The sequence below is a fragment of the Erythranthe guttata genome, chromosome 7 (genome assembly GCF_056151865.1).
Source record: "Erythranthe guttata isolate IM_541 chromosome 7, IM_541, whole genome shotgun sequence".
Lineage (NCBI taxonomy): Eukaryota > Viridiplantae > Streptophyta > Magnoliopsida > Lamiales > Phrymaceae > Erythranthe > Erythranthe guttata.
This window is the reverse complement of record NC_142539.1, coordinates 2,874,188-2,897,115: the sequence shown is the minus strand read 5'-3', so window position 1 is coordinate 2,897,115 and position 22,928 is coordinate 2,874,188. Positions and strand designations below refer to the sequence as shown.

General features: G+C 37.2%; 4 protein-coding genes and 1 long non-coding RNA gene across 5 annotated transcripts; 2 read left to right on the top strand and 3 right to left on the bottom strand.

The window, feature by feature from the left end:
* Positions 1 to 977: 977 nt before the first annotated feature.
* Positions 978 to 3,495, top strand: LOC105949812 (cocosin 1). The gene is made up of 4 exons (XM_012973124.2): positions 978 to 1,368; positions 1,463 to 1,722; positions 1,900 to 2,388; positions 2,957 to 3,495. Exons 1-4 carry the CDS (start codon positions 1,035 to 1,037, stop codon positions 3,347 to 3,349), a joined length of 1,476 nt encoding a protein of 491 aa, XP_012828578.2. The 5' UTR covers positions 978 to 1,034; the 3' UTR covers positions 3,350 to 3,495.
* Positions 3,496 to 5,836: 2,341 nt separating this feature from the next.
* Positions 5,837 to 8,853, bottom strand: LOC105949796 (cocosin 1). The gene is made up of 4 exons (XM_012973110.2): positions 8,437 to 8,853; positions 7,606 to 7,859; positions 7,046 to 7,498; positions 5,837 to 6,445 (listed from the first exon to the last, which is right to left on the bottom strand). Exons 1-4 carry the CDS (start codon positions 8,777 to 8,779, stop codon positions 6,008 to 6,010), a joined length of 1,488 nt encoding a protein of 495 aa, XP_012828564.2. The 5' UTR covers positions 8,780 to 8,853; the 3' UTR covers positions 5,837 to 6,007.
* A 639-nt stretch (positions 8,854 to 9,492) lies between these two features.
* On the top strand, positions 9,493 to 11,540 carry LOC148768981 (uncharacterized). Its single transcript, XR_016032134.1, has 2 exons — positions 9,493 to 9,749; positions 11,277 to 11,540. It is a non-coding gene; the product is annotated as an uncharacterized LOC148768981 (long non-coding RNA).
* Positions 11,541 to 12,987: 1,447 nt separating this feature from the next.
* Positions 12,988 to 14,925, bottom strand: LOC105949782 (glutathione transferase GST 23-like). The gene is made up of 2 exons (XM_088820698.1): positions 14,580 to 14,925; positions 12,988 to 13,456 (listed from the first exon to the last, which is right to left on the bottom strand). The coding sequence occupies exons 1-2, from the start codon at positions 14,910 to 14,912 to the stop codon at positions 13,082 to 13,084; spliced, it is 708 nt and encodes a 235-aa protein (XP_088676824.1). The 5' UTR covers positions 14,913 to 14,925; the 3' UTR covers positions 12,988 to 13,081.
* A 1,074-nt stretch (positions 14,926 to 15,999) lies between these two features.
* LOC105949797 (peptidyl serine alpha-galactosyltransferase) lies at positions 16,000 to 22,732 on the bottom strand. Its single transcript, XM_088820697.1, has 8 exons — positions 21,884 to 22,732; positions 21,166 to 21,336; positions 20,833 to 21,076; positions 19,925 to 20,125; positions 19,190 to 19,833; positions 18,920 to 19,084; positions 17,747 to 17,990; positions 16,000 to 17,014 (listed from the first exon to the last, which is right to left on the bottom strand). The coding sequence occupies exons 1-8, from the start codon at positions 22,216 to 22,218 to the stop codon at positions 16,289 to 16,291; spliced, it is 2,730 nt and encodes a 909-aa protein (XP_088676823.1). The 5' UTR covers positions 22,219 to 22,732; the 3' UTR covers positions 16,000 to 16,288.
* Positions 22,733 to 22,928: the final 196 nt, after the last annotated feature.

The window sequence follows — 22,928 nt, the reverse complement described above, 5'->3', positions numbered from 1 at the left end:
GTAATATTATTTTTTTTTTATTTATTATTAATAATATCCATTAAATATTATTAATATGTATTAAAAAATATAGAGAAAAGGTAAAGCTCGCGAGCCTGCTCGCGAGCTGTCGAACAACTGAAATGAAGCTCGAGCTCGACTCGTCGAAAAGCTCGGGCTCGTGAGCTCGAGCTCGAGTACAAGCTTTTTTCGAGCAAGCTCCGGAAGCTCGCGAGCCGGCTCGTCTCATTTACACCCCTATTGTGCACAACCAAAGTGATAGTATTCGGTCAAAAATTCCATTCTTTTAGGGTTCGATTGTAGGTCAATTTATGAGACCATTTTTAAAAAGAACTAACTTGAGTCCCCCACCAGTTTGTCACAAAATTACCGACTCTTGTAAAATCCTTCGGCCTAATAAAAGACAACCCACTTCAATTTCCTTACTAGGCCCAAGTGCCAAGTTCGGCCTACTATGTGGAACTAGCCTCGGCCCATCACTATATATCATTGAATTTGTAGATATAATTAAAAAAGAAAAAAAAACAAAGAAGAATAATAAAGAACACAGGAGAACCTCGATAAATTAATAATTTCACTTAAATAATAGTTTTTTCTGATCCGGACTCGGTAAAAACCTACTAAATTATTAGTTCAATACTTTAATAATTGGCTAAATTAATAGAACTTTACTATTTCCGACTGTATTAATTTATAGAGGTTTAATTGTATTAACTTGATCGGGAGTATTCAAATCAAACAAGTGCACGCACCACCAAAACATCATGCAGGTGGAGAGATGGACACATTGTATAGCTTTATCAGCAACTCACCGCCACGTAAGCAACACCCGGCCATAATCACACGATCTCCCCCATGCAGAACAAAACAAAACACCACCACATGCACAAACACGTAGGCCAAGTGTTGCACCAAATAAATTTACGTGTCAAAACCTAACCCTACTCCCCACTACTATAAAACCCCCCACGCTTTCCATTCGCCACATTCACCAAAAAAACAACCATCATAAATAATAATATAATAATTCCGCCATGGCTAAAGCTTTCGTGCTCTTCTCGCTCTCTCTGTTCTTTTTCCATGCATGTACGGCCCAGCTCGAGCTGCCGCAGCAGCGGTTCTGGCAGGGGATGGAGCAAGGTCAGCAGCACCGCCTCCGCGCCAAGACTCAGTGCCGCATCGACCAACTCACCGCCAGTGAGCCGAGTTACACCTACAACTCGGAGGCCGGCGTCACTGAGTTCTGGGACTCCAACGCCAACGAGTTCGAGTGCGCCGGCATTCAATTCGTCCGCCACGTCATCCAGCCCAAGGGCCTCTTGCTTCCTTACTACACAAATGCCCCTCAACTCGTCTACATTATCAAAGGTTCGATACGTCACCGTTTTCCTTTTTTTTTTCCTTCATTTTTTCATTATTTTATTCTTGATCTCACACAGTGTGTGTGTGTGTGTATGTATAGGAAGTGGAATCCATGGGACTGTGATTCCGGGATGTGCGGAGACATATGAATCGGAATCAAGCTACGAAGAAGGCGGCAGCCAGAGTAAGGGGAGGAGGAGCGACCGCCACCAGAAGCTCCGGCGGTTCCGCAGCGGCGATATCCTCGCGCTGCCGCAGGGCATCACCCACTGGGCTTACAACGACGGCGACACCCCTATTATCAGCGTCTCCATCCTCGACGTGGCCAACGAAGGCAACCAGCTGGATCTGAACTTCAGGGTATATTAGTAATTTCTCATTATTGACCAAACGACGTCGTCTTATTATATAAATTTCCTCAGTCTTATTATATAAATTTCCTCAAATCCCTAAATTGTTAAAAATTGCAGAAATTCTGAAAACGACGCCGTTTTAATGTAAATTTACTCGAATCCCTAAAATTGAGAAAATTTGCAGAAATTCTTCTTGGCGGGAAGCTCACGAGAAGGCGGGCAGAGCGAGGAGGGAGGCCGCCGCCTCCAGGAGGGAGGAAGCCGCCGCGGCCGGGAAGAGGAAGGTGAGCGTGGTCAGCGGATGAGGAACATCTTCAACGGATTCGACGAGGAGATACTGGCGGAGATATTCAACGTGGATTCGGAGATCGTGAGGAAGTTGCAGGCGAAGGAGGACAACAGGGGTTTCATCGTCAGGGCGGAGAAGCTCGATCTGGTGTTGCCGGAGTGGGGGAGAGAGGAGCAGCAGAGAGGAGAGAGAAGGGAAGGCGGCGGATACAACAATGGGATTGAGGAAACTCTGTGCTCGATGAAGATAAGGCAGAACATCGGCCACCCAACTAGGGCCGACGAGTACAACCCACGCGGCGGCCGCCTGACCTCACTCAACAGCCAGACTCTCCCCATACTTAGCTTCCTCCGCCTCAGCGCCGAGAGAGGTGTTCTCTACAAGGTACAAATATCTTAGTTTTAGTCCTCAAGTTTGCACTAATTACACATTTAACCATTCATGTTTACAAAGAACATATTTGAGTTTTAGTTTCTCAAGTTTGCACTAATTTCATATTTGACCATTTTTGTTCATAAAGAACACATTTGGTCCCTCATATTTTGGAAGTTCTAAAGTTCAGCCCTTTTAATCATTTCCGTCAAATTTCCATTAGCACTAATGGAATGTGCCTTGCAACGTACTAAAGATAACAATAAAATGTGTAATGTTTATTATATCTTCTCTATTATATCTATAGGTGAGAAATAAAAAAATATATATATATATGTTAAAAAAAAAAAAAAAAAAAAAGAAGCCTGATACTGTGTAAAGTTTATTGCCTTAAATAAAAAATGGAAATCATGAAAAGTCATATTGTAGGGGGTTTTTGGTAATTATGAATAGGTGACCTCAGGGTTTTTTTGGTAATTATGAATAGGTGGGGGTGTTTTTTGTTACTTAGTCTGAGTTTAGGGAGATTTTTGTAATTTATCCTTAATAATTATTATTATTGAATTTGTTTGTGACACAGAATGCAATAATGGCACCTCACTGGAGCACAAACGCCCACACCGCAATGTACGTGACGAAGGGAAGCGCGAGAATCCAAGTTGTCGGGAACCAAGGCAAGTCCGTGTTCGACGACGAAGTGAACAAGGGCCAGCTTCTGATCATTCCTCAGAACTTTGTGGTCTTAAAGAAAGCAACCGGAGATGAAGGGTTCGAGTGGATCGCATTCAAGACCAACGACAACGCGATGAACAGCCAGCTGGCGGGGCGGCTATCGGCCCTACGTGGCATGCCGGAGGAAGTTCTGATGAACTCGTACGGAATATCGAGGAAGGATGCTAAGAACTTGAAGTACAACAGGGACGAAGCTGCCCTGTTCAGCCCTGGATCTAGGTCTGGAGGAGGATATGCTTGAGAATATGCCTTTTGTAAGCAGTGTTGGTTTTTGGTTTTTGTAAAGGTTTTGTTGTAATAAGAGAAAAAAATGTATGAATGGATCTCCTCGGAGATGGTGTTTCTACGTGTTTTTTGTAATAATAAAACTATTTAAATTTTGTTGAATGATTTCAGGGTTTTAATTTTGTTTGTCTGGTGGATGATGAATTTAATTTCCTGCAAATTAAACAATATTATTTAATTCCATCATTTTTTAAGGTAATTATTATATTTTTATCACTAATTAGGTAGTCTAAAAATTAGTGTTTTGAAATCCGGAATGGATGGGATTGACCAGTTGAACCGGTTAACCGCGCGAACAATTGCCTTGTCCAGTTCACTGATTGAACCGAAATATCGAAATTCGAGTGAAAATCGGGTTTTTTTTTCTCCAAAATTGTGCTTTTTTTTTTGAACAAAAATAAGCAATTAAAAAGGTCAACGGCGTCTTTTACTGCCCGGTTGAAAAATAAAATTAAATCAAAACACTTTTTTTATTGGAAGATGCGCTATCTTTTAAGGTTAACAGCAAAAAAATTCCCTAAACTCAGGATGTTTTTGCACTTATTTACCCCTTGAACGAAAAAAACATGCACGTGTATACATGAACTTGCTAAATTGTTGCACCGGCAACTAAAAAGTCCATTTATAGCCAAATTTCCCCCGGAATTGCAAACGTGCAACTCACACGTGAAAATGGAGGGGTGATTTTGCCAACTCACACGATTTTTAGGAAAAATAAAAGAAAAAAATATGAGGTGTCTCAATGTAATTTGATCCAACTTCGTGGAGTACAATATACTTTTCGGTCTATGAGAAGCTAGAATCTCTGAAATACACGGGGTAATTTTGCACCACAAAATCTATATAAATAATTACCCACGATGCCCATGTACACATGAGTGTGTGTTATTAATATTATGTATGAATCATTGGTGCAAAATCATCAATAGTGCATAATCATCCAATGCATTTCACTAGATGTATCATCTACAAAACCGTAATTTTCTCACTATTTGGTCAAAGGTAAAAATAACATTTTTAAACAGTCAAGGGTTAAATATTTTGGTGTAAGTATATATATTTACCTTTTATTCTATTCAAACGTATTTTTGAATTAGATAAGTTAAAGGGTAAATAGCATTAAACCACTTAAACTTTGTCCATTTTTGCGGATTACAACCTCAACAAGAAAAATTCCACATTCTCTCTTCTTCTTCTTCCTCCTTTTTTAAAATGAAGCCATTTTCTTCACCTAAACTTTACCCCCTTTTTTTTTCAGGTGGTAATCCGCAAAAACAGACAAAGTTTAGACGGATTAATACTATTTAAACTAAGTTAAATAACGTATATCAATAATATAATTTCGAAAAATTTAAACATAACTATCCTTTAAATTGAAGAATAATCCGGTTGTTTATTTGGCGCCTGTGTCAGGGTATTTTGCCAACTAAAGTCACGGAAGATCGTTGCCTCACCATGGTGCGATCGGTGCAATAGAGAAGAAGAATAATGTGCCCCTCATGTTATATGGCGATGCCGATGAATGGAAGTTATTTGGAACTTACCCCTTTTCAATGCTCTGCACCATGTTGACACTTCGTCCATGTGGAATTGGTTTGCTGACGTTCAAAAGCTATTAGAGGCAGACGAGTTTCTTTTTGCAGTAATTTTGACGTGGAAAGCGTGGGATCGACGGAATAAGGAAATCAAAAGAGAAGAAGCTCCCCCACGTGGATGAAATAGTGAGCTGGTGTAAGGTTAATCTTGCCACTTTTAAGAGTGCCCAGTTCCAGCCGAAGTCAAACATGCAAACCTTTCACCCCAGCGAGTGGATTCCGCCGTCGCAAGGTTGTGTCAAGATGAATTTTGACGCAGCCCTACCACGAGGGCAACAAAGGATCGCAGTCTCAGATTTGTGGCAATTTTCAGCCGGCGGAGGGGGAAGCTTTAGCGGCACTCAAAGCCATTTCCATGGCCAAGGATAGAGGCTGGCCTGATATTGTCATCGATGGAGATTGTCTTCGGGGCTGTTGTGTAAGACTGCCGACAAATGGCTCTAGAATTTCAATTTTACTCTTTTAATTTCACAAAGCGTTCTAGTAATAAACTAGCCTAAGCTATTTCTCAAATTCCTTGTACCCGAACAAACTAGCCCAAGCTATTACTCAAATTCCTTGTAATAATGTGTTGGAGGATCTTGTTCTCGGGAAATTCTATGCTACGCCTGGTGAATATAACCAGGCACCCTAATTAATAAGATTCCCACTACGAGTTCAGTTATGGCCCAATGGGTTTTTAGAATATAATTATAAAATAAATAAAAAAGGACACATGTCAAGAAAAGAGCCACCCGGTGAAAATCACCAGGTGTAGCATCGTATTCCCAATAATATAGTGTAATATCCCTATAAATTAATAGATATATGAATATATGTAAATGTAAACCATACCAATTGCAACTTAATTAAATAACCGTAATTTTATTCAAACTCGTGAAGAAAAACAACATTCCATCCGCCACTTACAAGCTCCTAACAGCCATAAAAGGGGGTCACGGCCCCCAAATTATTTCAAACCTCTTAAAACTTACAATTCCGACGGAACATTTATACATACATATTATAAATTTCATTCATTACATCATAGCCTTGATCACATCCAAAGCCAAATCGAACGGCTGAGATCTGCCGTGGGACCTCGATCGCGAAGTCGAACTGAACACACTGGATTCCTCCCTCTTGTACTTCAAGTTCTTCGCGTCCTGTCGGGAAATACCGTACGAGTTCATCAGCACCTCCTCCGGCATAGCCCGGATCGCCGACAGACGGCCGGCGAGTTGGCTGGTGACGGCGTTGTCGTTGGTTTTGAAAGATATCCACTCCAAACCCTCTTCATCGCCTGCTTTCTTTATCACGACGAAGTTTTGCGGCACTATGATCAGCTGACCTTCTCTCACCTTGCCGTCGAAAACCGACTTTCCGGTGTGGCCTACCACCTGGAATCTGCCATTGCCGCGTGTGATGTAGATTACCGAGTGGGCATTCACGTTCCAGTGTGGTGCCATTATTGCGTTCTGCGCGCGTTTTTTTGGGAAATGCACACGGATTAATTTTTTTTAAAATTAAAGGAAATGTACAATTGTGTTTTTAATGTGGTGGAATTGGAGGATCAAATCGAAATTAATACTTTACGATTTTCTTGAAAGTACATAAAATGTACAATTGTGTTTTTAATATGGTGGAATTAGTGGATCAAATTTGGAATTAATACTTTTTCGATTTTCTCGAAGTAACGAAAATGTACAATTGTGTTTTAAATATGGTGGAACTGGAGGACCAAATCGAAATTAATACTTTTGGATTTTTTCGACGTGAAATAGTAATTATAATTGAAAAAAAAATGTAGAAATTTTGAAATTTTGGAATGAAGAAATTTGTTGAAAATTTTATGATCGAAATTGGCAGAATTAAAAAATTCCTATTTTTAGTCACATATGGTATAAAATATGTACTATTATTGATAATTTGATATATTTCAATTCCATCCCAAAAAAAATCTTGGAAAACAAAAATCAAGTATCGATTTTTTTTAAATTTGGATCAAAAAATGAGTTAGTGTAAAATTTATATATATATATATATATATATATATATATATATATATATTTATTTACCCTGTAAAGAGTTCCTTTCTCGGCGCTAAGACGAAGCCAGCTAAGAATGGGGAGCTTCTGGCTGTTGAGGGAGCTGATGCGGCCGCCACGTGGGTTGTACACGTCGGCGCGTGACGGCTGATCCAGATTCTCCCTCAACTTGGCGCTGCAAATAGTTTCCTCCAACCCGTTCGCCGCCGACCACGGCGCTCCTCTCTCCCGCCTCTCCTCCTCCTCTTCCGCCTCCGGCAAGACAATGTTGAACTTCTCAGCCCTCACGATTTGGCCCCTCCGATCATCTTGCCCCTTCAATTTCGCCGCCGTCTCTCGATCGACGTCGAAAACCTCCGCCAGAAGCTCCTCCTCGAACCCGTAGAAAATGTTGTTCTTACGGCCGGCTTGCTCCTCCTCCGCCCCCTCTCGCCGGAAAGAAGTTTGCTGACCGTATTGTGGTGTTCCCGCCAAAAAGAAGTTCTTTGAAAAAAAAGAAAAAAATAATTAATTAATCAACGAACGACGTCGTATTGCTGTTTAATTAAATTTGAATCAAATTTAATTTAATTTAATTTTATTTTATTTACTCTGAATGTTTGATCGAGCTGGTTTGCTTCGTTGCCGGTATCGAGAAGCGCGACGGTGACAAGCTGTTCATCGCCGTTGTTGTACAGCCAGAGAGTGAAACCCGCCGGCAATGCAAGAACATCTCCCTGCTTGAACTGGCGGACCTTCTGGTGGCGGTCGGAGAATCTCCGACGGCGATCAGATTGTGCCTGCTGAGTTTCCGTCTCGAATGTCTCCGCACATCCCGGAATCACAACCCCCAAAACCCCCCTTCCTGCAAAATATATAACATAATTTCAACAAATTAATTAAAGACTGAAAAAATAAATTATTTAAAAGGGAAAATTGCACTTCACCCCTCAAAATACAAAAACGAACCCCAAATGTGTATTTCCGATTTAATTCTTGTCAGATCGGAGTAAATTGGGAGGGTAATTTCGTCTTTTAAGGCTTTAAATGTCATTTAACATTTTCTCACCCTACATTACAATGATTGAGTGGGAGAACAAATAACAAATTTTGTCGAATTGGATACAAATTTCATCAATTTAGAAAGAAAATTTTATTAATTTGTAAACCATATGAAAGTAACTCAGAAAGCAGGATTCTGAAGTGGAAGATGTAAAATGACATATACACCCTTCATTCGGTAACTAAATTCGGTAACTAAAATACATATTTGGAACAAAGTGTACCGAGTTGTATATTTGTATTTTGAAGGGGGAAAAGTGCAAAATAGACATTTTTTAAGGGTGTGAAGTGCAATTTGCCCTTACTTAAATAATGGGTATAAATAAATTCTAATTAATAACTCAATTAACAGTTAATCAAAGGGGATGATTAATAATAACCTCGAACAACGTAGAGGAGTTGAGGTGCGTTGTTGTAGTGGGGGAGTAGTAATCCCCGGCGCTCGATGGTGTTTCTGACGGCGGAAACTCCGGCGCACTGGAACTGCTGGTTGTTCCTATCCCAGAACTCGGTCCGGCCGGCTTCCGAGTCGAGTCGGATGGTGGGTTCCTGGGCAGTGAGCCGGTCGACCCGGCAATCGGTTCTGGCTCTGAGCCGGTGCTGCTGCTGCTGGTGGAGGCTCTGCCACATGGGTTCTTGTTGTTCGCCGAAGATGAGGGCTGAGCCGCCATGGATGAGGAGGAGGAGTGCTGTTGCGACGAAGAAGAAGCTCCTGAGAGCCATTTTTATGACACTGTTTTCTTTTTTTTCTTTTTCTTTTTATTGTTTGATGGTGAGATGTGGAGAATAGAGAAAGTGGGGGTGATTTATATAGCTGGGGTTTGGTGGTTGAGTTTGGACACGTACGCTGTGAGAAGTGACATTTGTCTGTGCATGGTGTGCATGGGGTTTTGTTGTGTAATGAATATGGAGTCTGCATGCATGAGAGTGTTTGCTGGTGTTCTTACACCTAACCCTAATGGTTGTTGATCAGTTGGTGTATGTGGCGATTGTTTGTAATTTGTATGCTTTTTTTTTGAATTAATTGTGCATGTTCTTGGATTCTAGCGCACGTATTACTTGTACCGAAAGGTGAAATCCCTCGTCCCTCAGGCCCCCATTCCTTGTCTCGACAAGTATAAATGTATAATGTATGTATTATCTCAATTCTATTGACCCCATATGATATTTTCAGATGAAAAAACTCATGTGCTCACTACAACAAAATATAGATGTTGCGACATTTGTTTGGAGGCATTTTTTATAAAATGCCTTAAATATAATTTATTGGGACATTTGATAAAATTTTCTTACTTCTAAGAATATAGGGACATTTATTTTTTGGAGACATATTTTTATAAATGCCTCAATCCTAATTTATTACGACACTTAATTTTTTTACCTATTTATGATATTTATGGGGACACTTATCCCTCAAAGCCCAACTTTTAGTTTAGACGGTTCCTATTCTTTTTTCCTTCTATTTTTTATCTTTATTTTATTGTTTTTATTTTTTATTGTTCATTTATTTATTGTGGTCCAGCCCACCACGAATTCAATTAACAGTTCCCATTTAACTTGCACTGAATAAACCTACTACATCAGTCCCTCTTTTTTCAACCACGCAGATCAACACAGAAGGAGGAGAAGAACATACGGTTCGATGTAATTCAGTCAATTTTTTTTTTTCATGAAAATTGTTTTCGTCTTTACGGTAATTGATTCTCACTACACTCATCAATCTTTGTGAAATTTTCCGTCCTAATAATTTAATCCAATTCCTAAACCCCTAATTTTTTAATTATTAAAACGCTACATGTATATGATGTGAAATTAGAATTAGGGATATGTTGGTCTGTGTTTCTCTTGATCGCCCTTGTGAGTGTACGAGTTGAGATTGGAGAATTGTGTGAGAAAAGAAGAAATTTCATAACATGAAGAAGATAAAATTTTATAGGTTTCAATTATAATGGAGCAATATTTATATGGTAAGCAATATTTTATTCGTTCATGTTGAAGAAGGAAAAAATAGTATATAAATCAACTTTTTTCATTCATTGTTTGCTGCCATTGAAGAACAATAATTTGTTTCTCATGTGATTCTCGTTTTTATGTTGATTTGGTTTAATTTAACAGGCAAAAGTATTGTATATTTGGTAACCTAGAAATAAGAAACGGTTCTCTTTATATGATCCAAAGTATACAATGTAAAATCGATTGTTTCTTTTTGCATAACACTGGTATGCTTGCACAACAGATGAGGCATTCAAGCATTGTGTGAATATTATAGTCGCAACAGTGGTATGTTATATTTTTAAGAGGGGTTTTGTCTAATTTCAAGCTAAAGTCTTGTTTTTTGTTTGTTTATTTATTTTAGTGCTTATACGATTTAACTCTTTTCAATCCTTTTAATTCATTCACATTATTAGGTGCCACTTTCGATAGGTCGAAAATGAGCACATACTATTTTTCTATTTTGAGGCTAGAAGTCACTAGGTAGATGGCTTATTCTAACTTGCTCAATTTGAAGGCAATGCCAAAATTGTTTTTTATGTTTAGTTTATTATAGCTTTGATTGGATGTAGATGAATATTCCATGTAGTATGTAGTCAATTGATATTCTCTTAGTGAGATTTGCTTAATGTGGGTTCTGACCATTTGAGTTGTTGATTAGTAATCTAAAATCTTCTACTTAAGTATGTGTCTATGTTTTAACCTTTTTAAATAGTAATACTAATTGAACCTTTTAAATTAAAGAATGTGTTTTTTTCTAGAACTCGCTTGAGTCCTACTGTTAGAATTTTATGCACATCGACTAGATATATTTTGATGGATAAACGAGAGCTATGTTTAATAATACTATTTAGAAAGAGCACTTAGTTGTTCTCAAACATATAACAAGCTTAAGTTAGTGGCCAATGTGTATTTTGTGCTGCTTGTGTCAGTCATTTTTGTAATGTGCCTCCAAGATATTGGTGATTACTATTTATTCCTACTACTATTACATAAAAGAAAACATGTTACGAGTATTAGAGCTAATAGTTGATCATTGCTAGTGATTGTATTGAGTATGTTAAATCTAAATTCAATTTTGTTTTGCGTATAGTTCTCTTGTGTAATATCCATTCGTTTATGCCTCGATCCACATGTTTACTGTAATTGGGATACAAGTATGCTATTCAATTAGAATTTTACAACTTATTTTCTTGTTATTAATTAATGTGTATTTTTGCACTTGTAGGTTGCTTTGATAATGGATTTTATTGGTGATGCAGTCAAACATGTGATGGAGCTAAATCATGCATTTTGAGTTTTTAGTGTTGGAATATTAGAATGATTAGTTAAATAAGATATCCTCTATAATTTTGTAGAAACATAGACATAGTTTTTAATCAAGAAGTTGTAATCAAATATTGAAGTTCATTGTAATATTTGTAAACTTTCATGACCGAATCCAAATGAAATTATGATGATTGATAATTATTGTAATTTTTTTTGGTTTTAATTTATATTTTTTCATTATTAAATTAGGAAATAATATATATATATATATATATATATATATATATATATATATATATATATATATATATATATATATATATATATATATATATATATATATATTATTGACAATTATAAATGTCCCAATTGTAGTGACAGGTACAAATGTCTCAAGATTGTTGTAAATGTCGCAAAAAGGTTCGTAGCAAAAATAGTAACAACCTTATGGGATATATTTATGTGCCTCAAAATAGTCTATCGGGACATATTTAAGTGTCTTGAAAAGAAAATTATATAGGGACATATAATAAGTGCCCCATGAGCTATTGCGACACACAACTACGCGACATTTATTTTATTTGCCCTAATAAGTATAAGTGCCCCAAAATGGTACGTATTAGGGCACTTTTCAATGTCTCTAAAAGACATTTTTGTTGTAGTGGCTTAGAGTCATGTGCATTGCGCGTGCGTCGGAATCTATCGAGATTCGTCTGAAAATCAGTCCTAGCCACACGTATTTTTGTAATTATGTTATAGGGACGGGTTACCTGATCCCGATCGGGCTTTTGTAGTTATGGAACCGGGAATTCGGAATTTCCAAAATCCAGAAAATGAATAACGTACATTAACAAGAAGTGCCCTCGCAATTTTTATTGGATTTTGGGTCCAACTGAATTATTTATTTAGCCCATTAACCCAGATTCTCTTGAGGTGGCCCAACTGTTTAAATATCCAATACTTAAATTCACTTGGATTCGGTCAAAGTTTTCAAATGCTCCACATTCTTAATTTTGGGCATTGAAGTATTTTACCTCCACCTCTCTCTTTCTGATCTTTCTTCTCACTCTCTAATCTAATAGTACATCTGTACACAACCGTTTGACTATGACGGTGGTCGTTCCTTTCTTACTCTATGCTGTAGAGACAACTCTTAACGCATACAATTTGAATCTCACTTAGATTTCTGAAATTCCTGTTATTCGGTGCTCGAGTGAGATTCACTTCTGAGTGAGAAAAATAAGGGAAAGTAACAATCTAGCTAGGCTGGAGGTTTGGGTGAGACTATTGGCAAAAATTCTAAGAGATTTCAGTATGATATAGGGTCTCGATGACTGTGCTTTGTACTAGGCTGTTGGAGCCCCCATCGATGGATACTGGACGAGAAAAGGGGATAAGAAAACTGAGTCGTAACAAAAAGCTTAATTTCTCCATTAGTTAGAATTAAGTTGTTCATGTTTTTTTTTTTTTTTTGTTTTGTTTCTAATTCCTCTTATAATTTTTTTCCTATTTTTTATTTTTAATCTAATCTGTAATCACCTATTCCCTTCCCATAAGTCAAAATTTATAATAGATTAGCCATGATAGTTGTTCAATTTGTAATGGAGTTTTCGAATATTCACCCAACATTTTAAATTCTTAAAACACCAAAACTCTAAGGAAAAGAAAAAAAAAAAAAAACATAACTTTATTCATATAATATTTTATGATCTTATTGAGTTAACTTCAATCAATTGTGCATTATCAGTTATCACAATACATAATTCAATACATCCTGTTATAAACCGGAATTAGTTCACTCCGGCGCCACCGGAAATAAGCAACGGCCTCCGCCCTGGGCGGCAAATACTCGCTCGCGATCAGTTCATGATTGAGAAAATCACTCTGCCACGCAGCCAATGCCGGAAACTTCAAAGCGTCCAAGATTTTGACGGACGCAGCTTCTTCCCAAACAGGGTATAAATACGAAACGAATCCAACCATAAGATCCAAATACCCGATTGTATCCCCTCCGAAGAAAACGCTATTACCCGATTTCAGCTTTTCTTCAAGCTTTTCCAGAGCTTCAATAGCTTCTTTCACCGCTCTCTCTTGTTTCTCGCCTTCTGAGCAGAGAACCATCCATGCTGATTCAAGAACCTGAGGAATATCAACAATTATTATTATTTTTTTTGGAGAAATTCAAATTAAAATAATATTTCGGTCTCCGTCATGAAAATAGGGAATCCACCAGAAAATAGAGAAAAATGTATTTGATTACAAACACTTAAGTGTGTGGGACAACTAGTGGGAGTGCTCATTCGGCAAAACCATAACGAAATTTTGGTTTACACTAGAATTTCGTATTAAATTATCGAACCGAGATATATGTTCCGTTCGGGTAATTAATTACCCATCACAGAAAATATTATGAAAAATTAAAAATCATTCCAAAAAATAATTACAACTCGATTTGTTTTTAAATATAGGCATGTAAATAAAGGGTAACAATCACCCTCCGTGGTAAGGTCAAGTTAAAAAAAAAAAAACTCCTCATGTTTGGATAATTACAACAACCACCCCTCAACTATAAATCTTTTTACATGTCCATCTTTATGGTGTCAAATATTCTCTAATTTGTATTCGCTTTGCGCAAAAAATTGCAGTTTTTGATGCCCATAATCTGATATTTACAAGCCAAGAGACATTTCTTATGATCATCTTGTTTCAAAATGTGGAGTTCGAACGGGTAAAATAGATACAAACTACAAAATATTCACATAATCTAGAAAATTTTACTAAATTTGACACTATAAGGATGAACGTGTAAGAAAATTCATAATTAAGGGAGTGATTGTAATAACCCACACACGAGAGTTTCTACCATAATTTCACCGTACTGCAGCTGGAGGATAACCGTAATTTACCCTTAAGTAAAATATACCAAGATAAATAAAAATAAAATTTTGCGATATTGAATTACAAAAATTTAAGTAATCAAAAAATCGAATACCAAACCGAATCACCGGTTTGGCATTCAGTTTCGGTATGTGTCAAAATTTCGATTCGGCACAGTTCGATCAACTTACTGAACTCATAATCGCACCCCTAAGAGCTACGTGCATTTAAACTAAAACAAAAATTCATTCAAACCTTAAAAGAAACTAAATAAGAAACATAAACAGAAGTATATTAGTTTAATTTATACATTTATATATAATAAAAATGTCAAAAAATAAAATAAAAAAACATTTATACATTTATTATATAATATAATATATACCTTCTGATCAGCAAATTTAGCCCAGAAACGGGCTTGAGCTCTCTGGTAAGGATCCCGAGGCAACAATGGAGGGGCAAAATCGTCATTCCACACATGATCAATGTACTCAAGTATAATGGAAGATTCAGACAGTGGTTTACCGTTATGAACAAGAACAGGTACTTTGCCGTACACAGGGTTCAGCTCAGAAAGAAGAGAGCTTTTGTTGTATATATCTTCTTCTATATATTCATATTTTTTTATTCCCTTCATTTTTAGTGCCCATCGTACCCTCTGAACAAATGGGCTTACCCAAAACCCCACCACTTTTACATTTTCTTTATTATTTTCCATTTTCTTTTATGTGTTCTTTCATTTTTGCAGTGTATTATATATATATATATATATATATATATATATATATATATATATATATATATATTTGGAAAAGTCTAGATTTGTTTTTGTTATTGATTTTGTCAAGCTCGCCGGCTTGGAAAAGTATATTCATTAACGCTGACATGTCAGTTCATTTTAATTCTAATTTGACTCAAATACTGTCGTGTAAGAGATGATCATTTAGCGATTGGAGCAAGCGAATCTGTGTCGATTGATCCAGGTTTGAATCCTCTTAGTAACGGTTGCTAGGTCGAATTTGTCGCACCCGGGACACTTATATGGGTGGCAATGGGTTCTTTACTTCTTTTATCACCGGACAAAATAATTGAGGAAAATACAGTTTTCATCCCTCAAGTTTGTAATAATTTCTCATTTGGTCCCCATGTTAACAAGAAAACACATTTGGTTCTTCATGTTTTAATAGTTAAAAATAATTTTGATAATTTTTGTCCATTCTGTGTTAAAACTAACGGAACCAAATGTGTTTCCACTGCTACTGTAACTGGCGGACTGAGGTCAAATTAACGGAAATGACCAAAATTGTCAAATTATTAAAACATGAGGGACCAAATATGTTTTTTTTTGCGAACATAGATACCAAATGTGTAATTATTACAAAGAGGGGTGAAAACTGTAAATTTTCCAAAAATAATCTGACGCAATAGAGAATATTAGGGAAAAAGTAGGAGTTTAAAAATCAAAAGTATCACTTTTAATTGGTTACAAGTTTCTGCTCATTTACCACTTTGTGTTCGTAATATCAGCATATAACTCTCTCTCGCATATAATTCTCTGATAGAGTAGCTTCGGTTAATTTTTTCTGTCAAAATTAATTGTGTGTGTCAAATATCAAAATACTATAATTAGCAGACAACCACCCGGTGTCTACATTTTCCCTTTAATTTTTACAGATGACCCCTTTGAAGTTTGACATGCACGTTTACATTTGACGAAAAAAACTAACCGACGCTACTTCTGTTAACCACGAGGTGGTTATGTGCTCATAATTTAGATTGTACACCACCATAATTAAACAAAGTAATTGCCCCTTAAAAATCAGATCAAACCCTCTATTTTAGATTGTATTAAATTTCTTATACAAAAAAATTATTGATACAAGTCTCTGTATAAAAAAAATAATATCCTTAACATACATTACAAAAAAAAGAACCATCAGAAATGAATCAGTCCATTATAAATGCCCTTCTCTGCCTCAACTCTTTTCTTCTGAAAACTTACCCTTTCGATTCTTTCGCCGTATACAATGTTTCGTTAGCTTTTCGTTAGCATCGAATCGACCAACAATATATATATAAATATCAAAATTTATTTCATCCCGAGTACGTGGTTCGTCTCTTGGTCTTAAAAGCTTTACCCCGTTTCCTCTGCCCCTTCTGCCTCGAAATCATCATAGCCATCACCACAAAAAAGGAGAGAATCGAGAACCCCCAAAGCCCAATTATCCAAAATCTCATAAAACCGAACGTTTGATTCTCGTTGGTTTCTACCGGCGGCGATATCTCTCGAGATTCGTTCTTCACCGCCACGTCGCCATGCGTCAAACCATCATCCACATCATCGATCTTTCCAATTTTCCTCGAGGCAGTTATTTCACTGGGGGGCCCACGGTCCGGCGGGGGCAAAGACGTAATTTCGGGGGTCTTTTTCCGAATCGGAGGGGATAAGGAAGGAGGATTAGGGGCGGGTTTGGCTTGCTCTCGAACGGGATTGGACAACGTATTCGGGTCGGGGCATTTTCGTCTTTCGTAGTGACTTTTTAAAGCTTCGTTTAAAGAATTTCCGCACTCTATGCTGAGCAAATCGCGTTGGAATGAATCCTCGTCGACCCGTTTTAGCGTCGACGGGTCGGGCGGGTCGGGAAACTTGGCCCAGCATTTGTCGACGATATTCATACGTCTCCACTTAGCTTTGTCGAAGCTCCAATTGCCAACCCTAAATTCCAAGCCGTAGTGAAACACCCGATAGTTGACACCTGGCACGGGAATATACCCTGGGTATATCAGCATATCTTTGCTTATAACGTGCCGCAAATTCATCTGCACGGGAATTTTCGAATACGGTCAAACACTCAAAAGATCACGATCACGATCAGCAACTCTCTTAAATGATAAAACATTATAATAAAAACTCCTCATACACAACTAGTACAAAACGGTCATATTTCACTTTAAAAAAAATATTTGAATTACCCCGAGGGTAAAATTGGTATTTTGTTTTTTTTTGCGACATATTCGATGGAATTAAAAAGATTCCGTCAAAATAAGACGACAGCAAACAATAAAACTCCTCATAAACAATAGCTAGTACAAAAAGTCATATTTTATTAAAAACAAAAATATATTACAATTACCGCTTAGGTTAAATTCGGTAACTTTTAAAGAATATTCCATAGAATAAAAAATATTCCGTGAAAATGTAAGACGGCAACAAACTTCAGGGTTTTTTTTGGTAATTATGGATAGGTAACGGGTTTTTTGTGTAAACTGACCTTAGCTCAAGGGGTTTCTTGTAATTTACCCAAAAGAATTATGATCTGCAATTGAATTACTAAGCAAATCTAACCATTTTTAATTAATGGATGTACAGTAAAACCTCGATAAATTAATAACCTCGATTAAATAATAGTTTCTCTCGGTCCCGACTCGATGAAAACTTGTTAAATTATTAACTCGATAATTTAATAATTCGCTAAATTAATAGAATTCCCCTGGTCCCGACTGTACTAATTTATAGAGGTTTAACTGTGTTAAAAAGAATAAAAAAATTACCTCTGCTGCAGCGAAGGAGTAACCGTACATTTCGCTAATCCAACCAGCTTCGTAAATATCTCCGGTTATGTCTTTGGACCAATGGCCCACATCGGCTCGTACTTCCTCGGTTTTGTGGAGCCAAAGAAGCGCAAATCTCTTGAGATCCCTTACATGCATTATTATCACACCTCCTACTTTGTCACAAGCTTCCGGGTGGCGAGTGTGTGCTTTCGCCAGCTCGTTATCGCACCCAATCAAGTAACTGTCGTAGAATTAATTACACGTAAATTCAAATTAATATCCATGATTAATTAATTAATTAATTAGATCTTATTTGTGTCGGCCCGTAATTATGGAAAATTGAGCTCTTATCCCCCTAGTCCAATCATACAATTGTATTTTCACAAGATTGCATAACTTTTTTATAGATAAGATTAAATAATTTAATGAAAATCCAATAATTTTATCGGACTCCGAAACGTCCAACAAAAAAACTCCCTAAAAGGCAAGATAAGCCATGATAATATAATATTTCTGGGTCGACCCGGCAAGTTATTGAGGATACCAAACATTAAACAAATTCCAATTATTTAGTTAATAATTGCTAATCTCCCCAACCACAACGAGCCCTTAGGCCTTGTTTGGTTGCCAAGATAAGATTAGCCAATATAAAATTAAATAATCTAATGAAACCCAATTATATTATTGAACCTTTGATGATCCAATAAAAAGACATGCCTAAAAGGCAAGATTAACATAATATTTGCGGGTCGACTCGACAAGTTACTGGGGATACCAAACATCAAACAAAGTCCAATTATTTAGTTAACAATGGCTAATCTCCCCAACCAAACGAGGCCAAGTGTATGATTGGACTAGGGGGGTAAAAACCAATTAGTATGATTCGACTAGGAGGACTCATCCAATATTTAATTCGTCGATAAATCAAGAAAACGGCCCATTCTTCCCCAAAACTTTTGTGCCAGCCCCAAAAGTAATTGGATAGTCGAATTATTCAGTTAATCATGGGTTATCTCACCGACCAAAACGAGGACAACAAACTTGAAGCGCTTACGTTGGTCATATACTTCAATACACAATTTAAATGATTTTTTTTAATTATATATATATATATATATATATATATATATATATATATATATATAAAAAAAAACAACGATAGTGTCTTACTCATAGGGAGTGGAAACGGGTCGACCCTTATCCGCATTGAACTCCCATGGCGTAATCGGTCCTCTCATAATCATATCAGCATCCAATATCACTATATATTCTGCGTCGGTTTTCACATGGTTCATCCAATGAAGAACTGCAGCCGGTTTATTGATTGCAGGATACCTGAGAAGCAAATACTCGGCTTACTTACTTTATAATGAAAATATTCACTCTGCAAGTTGATTATAGAGTCTAAGAAAAATTCTTGAAGAATCGAGGAATTAATACCAGTCTCCCGTTAATGGATGTCGACTCATGGACGGTACATAATGAGTCGGGGCTAAATCGTGGCCTTTGTAACTGTTTAAATCCTCGTCTGTACAGCTCAGCAGCCTCGTTATTTCGCCAGGCTGTCCGCTCTTGTGGAAGCTGTGTACAAGCCCCACCGTTTGCCAGTCGAAGTAAGGCGTGCATTCCGTCGAGAAAAGCGTGTGTATTTTCGGGTGCGGCTTTGCCAGCTCAGCAGCTTCTTGCTCCTGCTTCTGCTTCTGCTTTGCCAGCTCAGCAGCTTCTTGCTCCTGCTTCTGCTTCTGCTTCGCCAGCTCAGCAGCTTCTTGCTCTTGCTTCTGCTTCTGCTTCGCCAGCTCAGCAGCTTCTTGCTCCTGCTTCTGCTTATCCAGCTCAGCAGCTTCTTCCTTCTGCTTCCGCACTATAACTTCCATCATTTGACGGCTTTTGGGGGTCAATTTTTTGGGGCGAGTTAACTCAGCGAATTTATTGCTCTTCAAAAAACTCAAATATTTCGACCACTTCGGTTTAGGGCAACCGCGTGCTGCGTGATGTAATAATAGACCTTCGTTTAGAGTGTTCATACATTCTATGTCTAGAAACAGTGCTCTCCTTTTGTTTGGATCGCTTTCTATTGCATTGAGCTGCAAGAAATTAAATTAAAAAAAAAAAAAATTGAATCTTCAATCATAAATTTGCGATAAATTCGATGAAAAATAAATAAAATTAATTTACCTCTCTAGGATAAGGAGGTTCGGGAAAAAGTCGGCCACAATTGTAGACGATATTGTCGTCGTGGTGTTTTAATTTACTGAAGGACCAATTTCCGATGCTAAACGTTAAGCCATAATGCATGAGAATCGGCTCCACGCCCTCTCGTGGGGTATAGCCGGGATATATCATTAAGTTATCGGTTATCTTGTGGCGAAGCCCCACCTGATAAATTATGCAACAAAAAAAAAAAATCGGTAAGAAATTAATCTATTGGATGAGAAATAAAAACACTATATATGCATAACAAAGACTCGTATATAGGGGGTAAAATTGGAACAAACTCCGAATTCCGCCAATTCTGATTCATTTTTTTTTTTTTTTACAATATTTGGTGTTCCGAATTCCAAAAGCTCCGATTCATAATTTTTCCGATTTTTTTTTTTTTTTGGAATGGAAGTGGAATATATATTCAATTCCGATATGGTTTTAATTTCCAAAAATATCGATTATTTTCCAAAACAAAATACAATTATAATATCAATATTATTATGTATTTTGTGTTATAAGTGACTAAACATTTTGGAACAAGTTTTTTCATTCCAATTTCCGAAAACTCGATTTTTCATATTTTTTTCTAGGAACGGAAAATTAAATTATTTTTTCAAATCCGAGAAAATTGGAAATCTCTCCAAGAGTGTTAAGTGTTAATTCCGATCCTATTCGTCCAATTTCCACCCATAGGTATACAACATATACAAACTAAAATTTCAAACTCTCGTTTATCTTCATGTACAATATTCACCGAGTAGCATAATATACTTAAACCCAACCGTCAACTCGTCCAACGAATTTAAATCAACATAAATTAATTGAGTGGGTCCCACTAAATCCACTTAACAAGAGTTGAAATTAAGGAAAAGAAAAGTTACCTCAGCTGCACCAAACGAGTATCCGTACATTTCACTAATCCAGCCCATTCCATATATATCACCGGTGTAATTAGTAGGCCAATGATCTTTATCCGCCCTAACTTCTTCGGTTTTCGATAGCCACATAGGCGCCAGTGCTCGAAGATCGTCGATATGCATTGCTAAAAGCCCACCAACTTTGTCGCATATTTCCGGATGCTTTGTGTGCAGTTTAGCAAGAATATTATCGCAGCCCACCAAGTACCTGTCCATAAAAATCCAATCTTTACGGAATATTCTCCAACGAGAATCTTTTTTATACGTAGTAGTAATTATCAATTAATTATTACTTACCCATAATAAGCAGCAACGGGTTTGCCTTTCTCTGCTCCAAGCTCCCATGGTATGATCGGACCTCGAATAATCATATCCGCATCGAGAATAACTACCCAATCAACGTTCTCGGCATCTTTACTGTGTTTAAGCCAATGCACAATACCGGCCGGTTTATTAATTGCTGGATACCTGCCATAAACCGATCGGAAGTTCAACTTCTTGATCGAAACAAGTGAAAGAAACACAACACGACAAAGAAATCAAATCTCGAACATACTAAAACACGAACACACCTACTATTATAAGGCCTTGTCAACACTAAATCAAGATTTATCAAATGTATGGCTTTCGTGTTTGAAGCCCGTGATTAAAAACGGATAAGCTCCTATTATTACACAATCCTATACGATGAATATTACTACCCAATACGAAAGAGTGTCTAATCGTACATCATAAACATAAGACAATCACATATTACATAATCATAGGGCAATGTAACCGCTCTACGATTCAACCAATCTTACGAAATCCCGTCGATATTCCCAAACAAGGGCTTAATGTAAGTTAATTTCTTGAATCAAATGTCTCATTGTACAATGGGGAAAATCAAAGAGACTTGTATATAAATATATAAAAATATATAAATGTGTGTGTGTGTGTGTGTGTGTGTGTGTGTGTGTGTGTGTGTGTGTGTGTGTGTGTGTGTGTGTGTGTGTGTGTGTGTGTGTGAACTGACCAATCACCAGTCTTGGGGTGCAGACTCATTGAAGGGACCTCGAGCGTTGGCGCCAAATCCATACCCGCGTAATTCTTCCTCTGTTCATCAGTGCAGCTGAGCAGACGGGTAATCGGGCCGGGCTGATGGGCTTTGCGGAAGCTGTGCACGAGGCCCACCGTTTGCCAATCGAAGTAATTCTGACACTCCACCGAGAACAGTGTGTGGATCCTGTACGGCGCCGTTCCAGCCACCGCCTCCGATTCCTGGGCATCTCCGCCGCTCATCGACAGGATCGCCGCCGCCACCGCAACCACCGCCACCAATAAAGATGGAAATTTTAGCGCCGTAGCCATTGTCACATAGCCAAATAACTGAAATGGGGGTTTGTTTCTCTCTCTAAACGGATCTCAATCTTGAAATTCTACCGAAGTCAGCTCTCTCAAATTCAATGATCACTATTTTCATTTTCTAAATTATTGTTTAAATTTTAAATTAATTAATTCCTCAACGATTCACAGAGTTTAATTTTATTTTTATATATAATAAAAGGGGAACAAACATAATCCAGTTGACTTGCGTGAAACGACGTCGTTTAGGTATTTGCTAATTTCAGACAATTTTTCGATGCTGGCAATAAATTAATGGAAATCCCTAACTAGCTAACCTAGTTAAATAAATTTGCTGAACTAACCTTTAAATGAAATAACCGCCTAACCTAGTTATTTAAGTTGACATTTGCTTCATTTTTTTTATTGACATTAATTATTTTAATTGCATTAGATAAATTCCACAATTGTACACTAGCTCGTATACCGGACGAGAGATGTAGACTGGTGTTTGTAAAAGCTTATTTAAAAGCAAAAGTTATAAATTATGTGTTAAGTTGATTTTAAATGCTTATTTATAAAAGTTGGGGATGTTTGCAAATTTACTGGAAAATAAACTTATAGAGAAAAAGTAGGATCATGGGTGCTTAACAAATTATAGCTTAAAGTTACTTAGTTTAAGAGAAGCAAAAGCAAAAGTTCATTTTACAAATACTTAAAAATAGATTATGATTTAT

What these genes read in the sequence shown, in the direction of transcription:
- LOC105949812 (XM_012973124.2), top strand. Translation starts at nt 1,035, where the DNA reads ATGGCTAAAGCTTTCGTGCTCTTCTCGCTCTCTCTGTTCTTTTTCCAT. An exon ending in AGCTGGATCTGAACTTCAGG is followed by an intron (nt 1,723 to 1,899) that starts GTATATTAGTAA and finishes GAAAATTTGCAG; the next exon opens with AAATTCTTCTTGGCGGGAAG. An exon ending in AGAGAGGTGTTCTCTACAAG is followed by an intron (nt 2,389 to 2,956) that starts GTACAAATATCT and finishes TTTGTGACACAG; the next exon opens with AATGCAATAATGGCACCTCA.
- LOC105949796 (XM_012973110.2), bottom strand. Translation starts at nt 8,779, where the DNA reads ATGGCTCTCAGGAGCTTCTTCTTCGTCGCAACAGCACTCCTCCTCCTC. An exon ending in AGCTCGATCAAACATTCAGA is followed by an intron (nt 7,499 to 7,605) that starts GTAAATAAAATA and finishes TTTTTTTCAAAG; the next exon opens with AACTTCTTTTTGGCGGGAAC. An exon ending in AGAAAGGAACTCTTTACAGG is followed by an intron (nt 6,446 to 7,045) that starts GTAAATAAATAT and finishes AAACGCGCGCAG; the next exon opens with AACGCAATAATGGCACCACA.
- LOC105949782 (XM_088820698.1), bottom strand. Translation starts at nt 14,912, where the DNA reads ATGGAAAATAATAAAGAAAATGTAAAAGTGGTGGGGTTTTGGGTAAGC. An exon ending in CTAAATTTGCTGATCAGAAG is followed by an intron (nt 13,457 to 14,579) that starts GTATATATTATA and finishes GATATTCCTCAG; the next exon opens with GTTCTTGAATCAGCATGGAT.
- LOC105949797 (XM_088820697.1), bottom strand. Translation starts at nt 22,218, where the DNA reads ATGGCTACGGCGCTAAAATTTCCATCTTTATTGGTGGCGGTGGTTGCG. An exon ending in CACCCCAAGACTGGTGATTG is followed by an intron (nt 21,337 to 21,883) that starts GTCAGTTCACAC and finishes GGTTTATGGCAG; the next exon opens with GTATCCAGCAATTAATAAAC. An exon ending in CCCGTTTCCACTCCCTATGA is followed by an intron (nt 17,991 to 18,919) that starts GTAAGACACTAT and finishes ATTCTACGACAG; the next exon opens with TTACTTGATTGGGTGCGATA.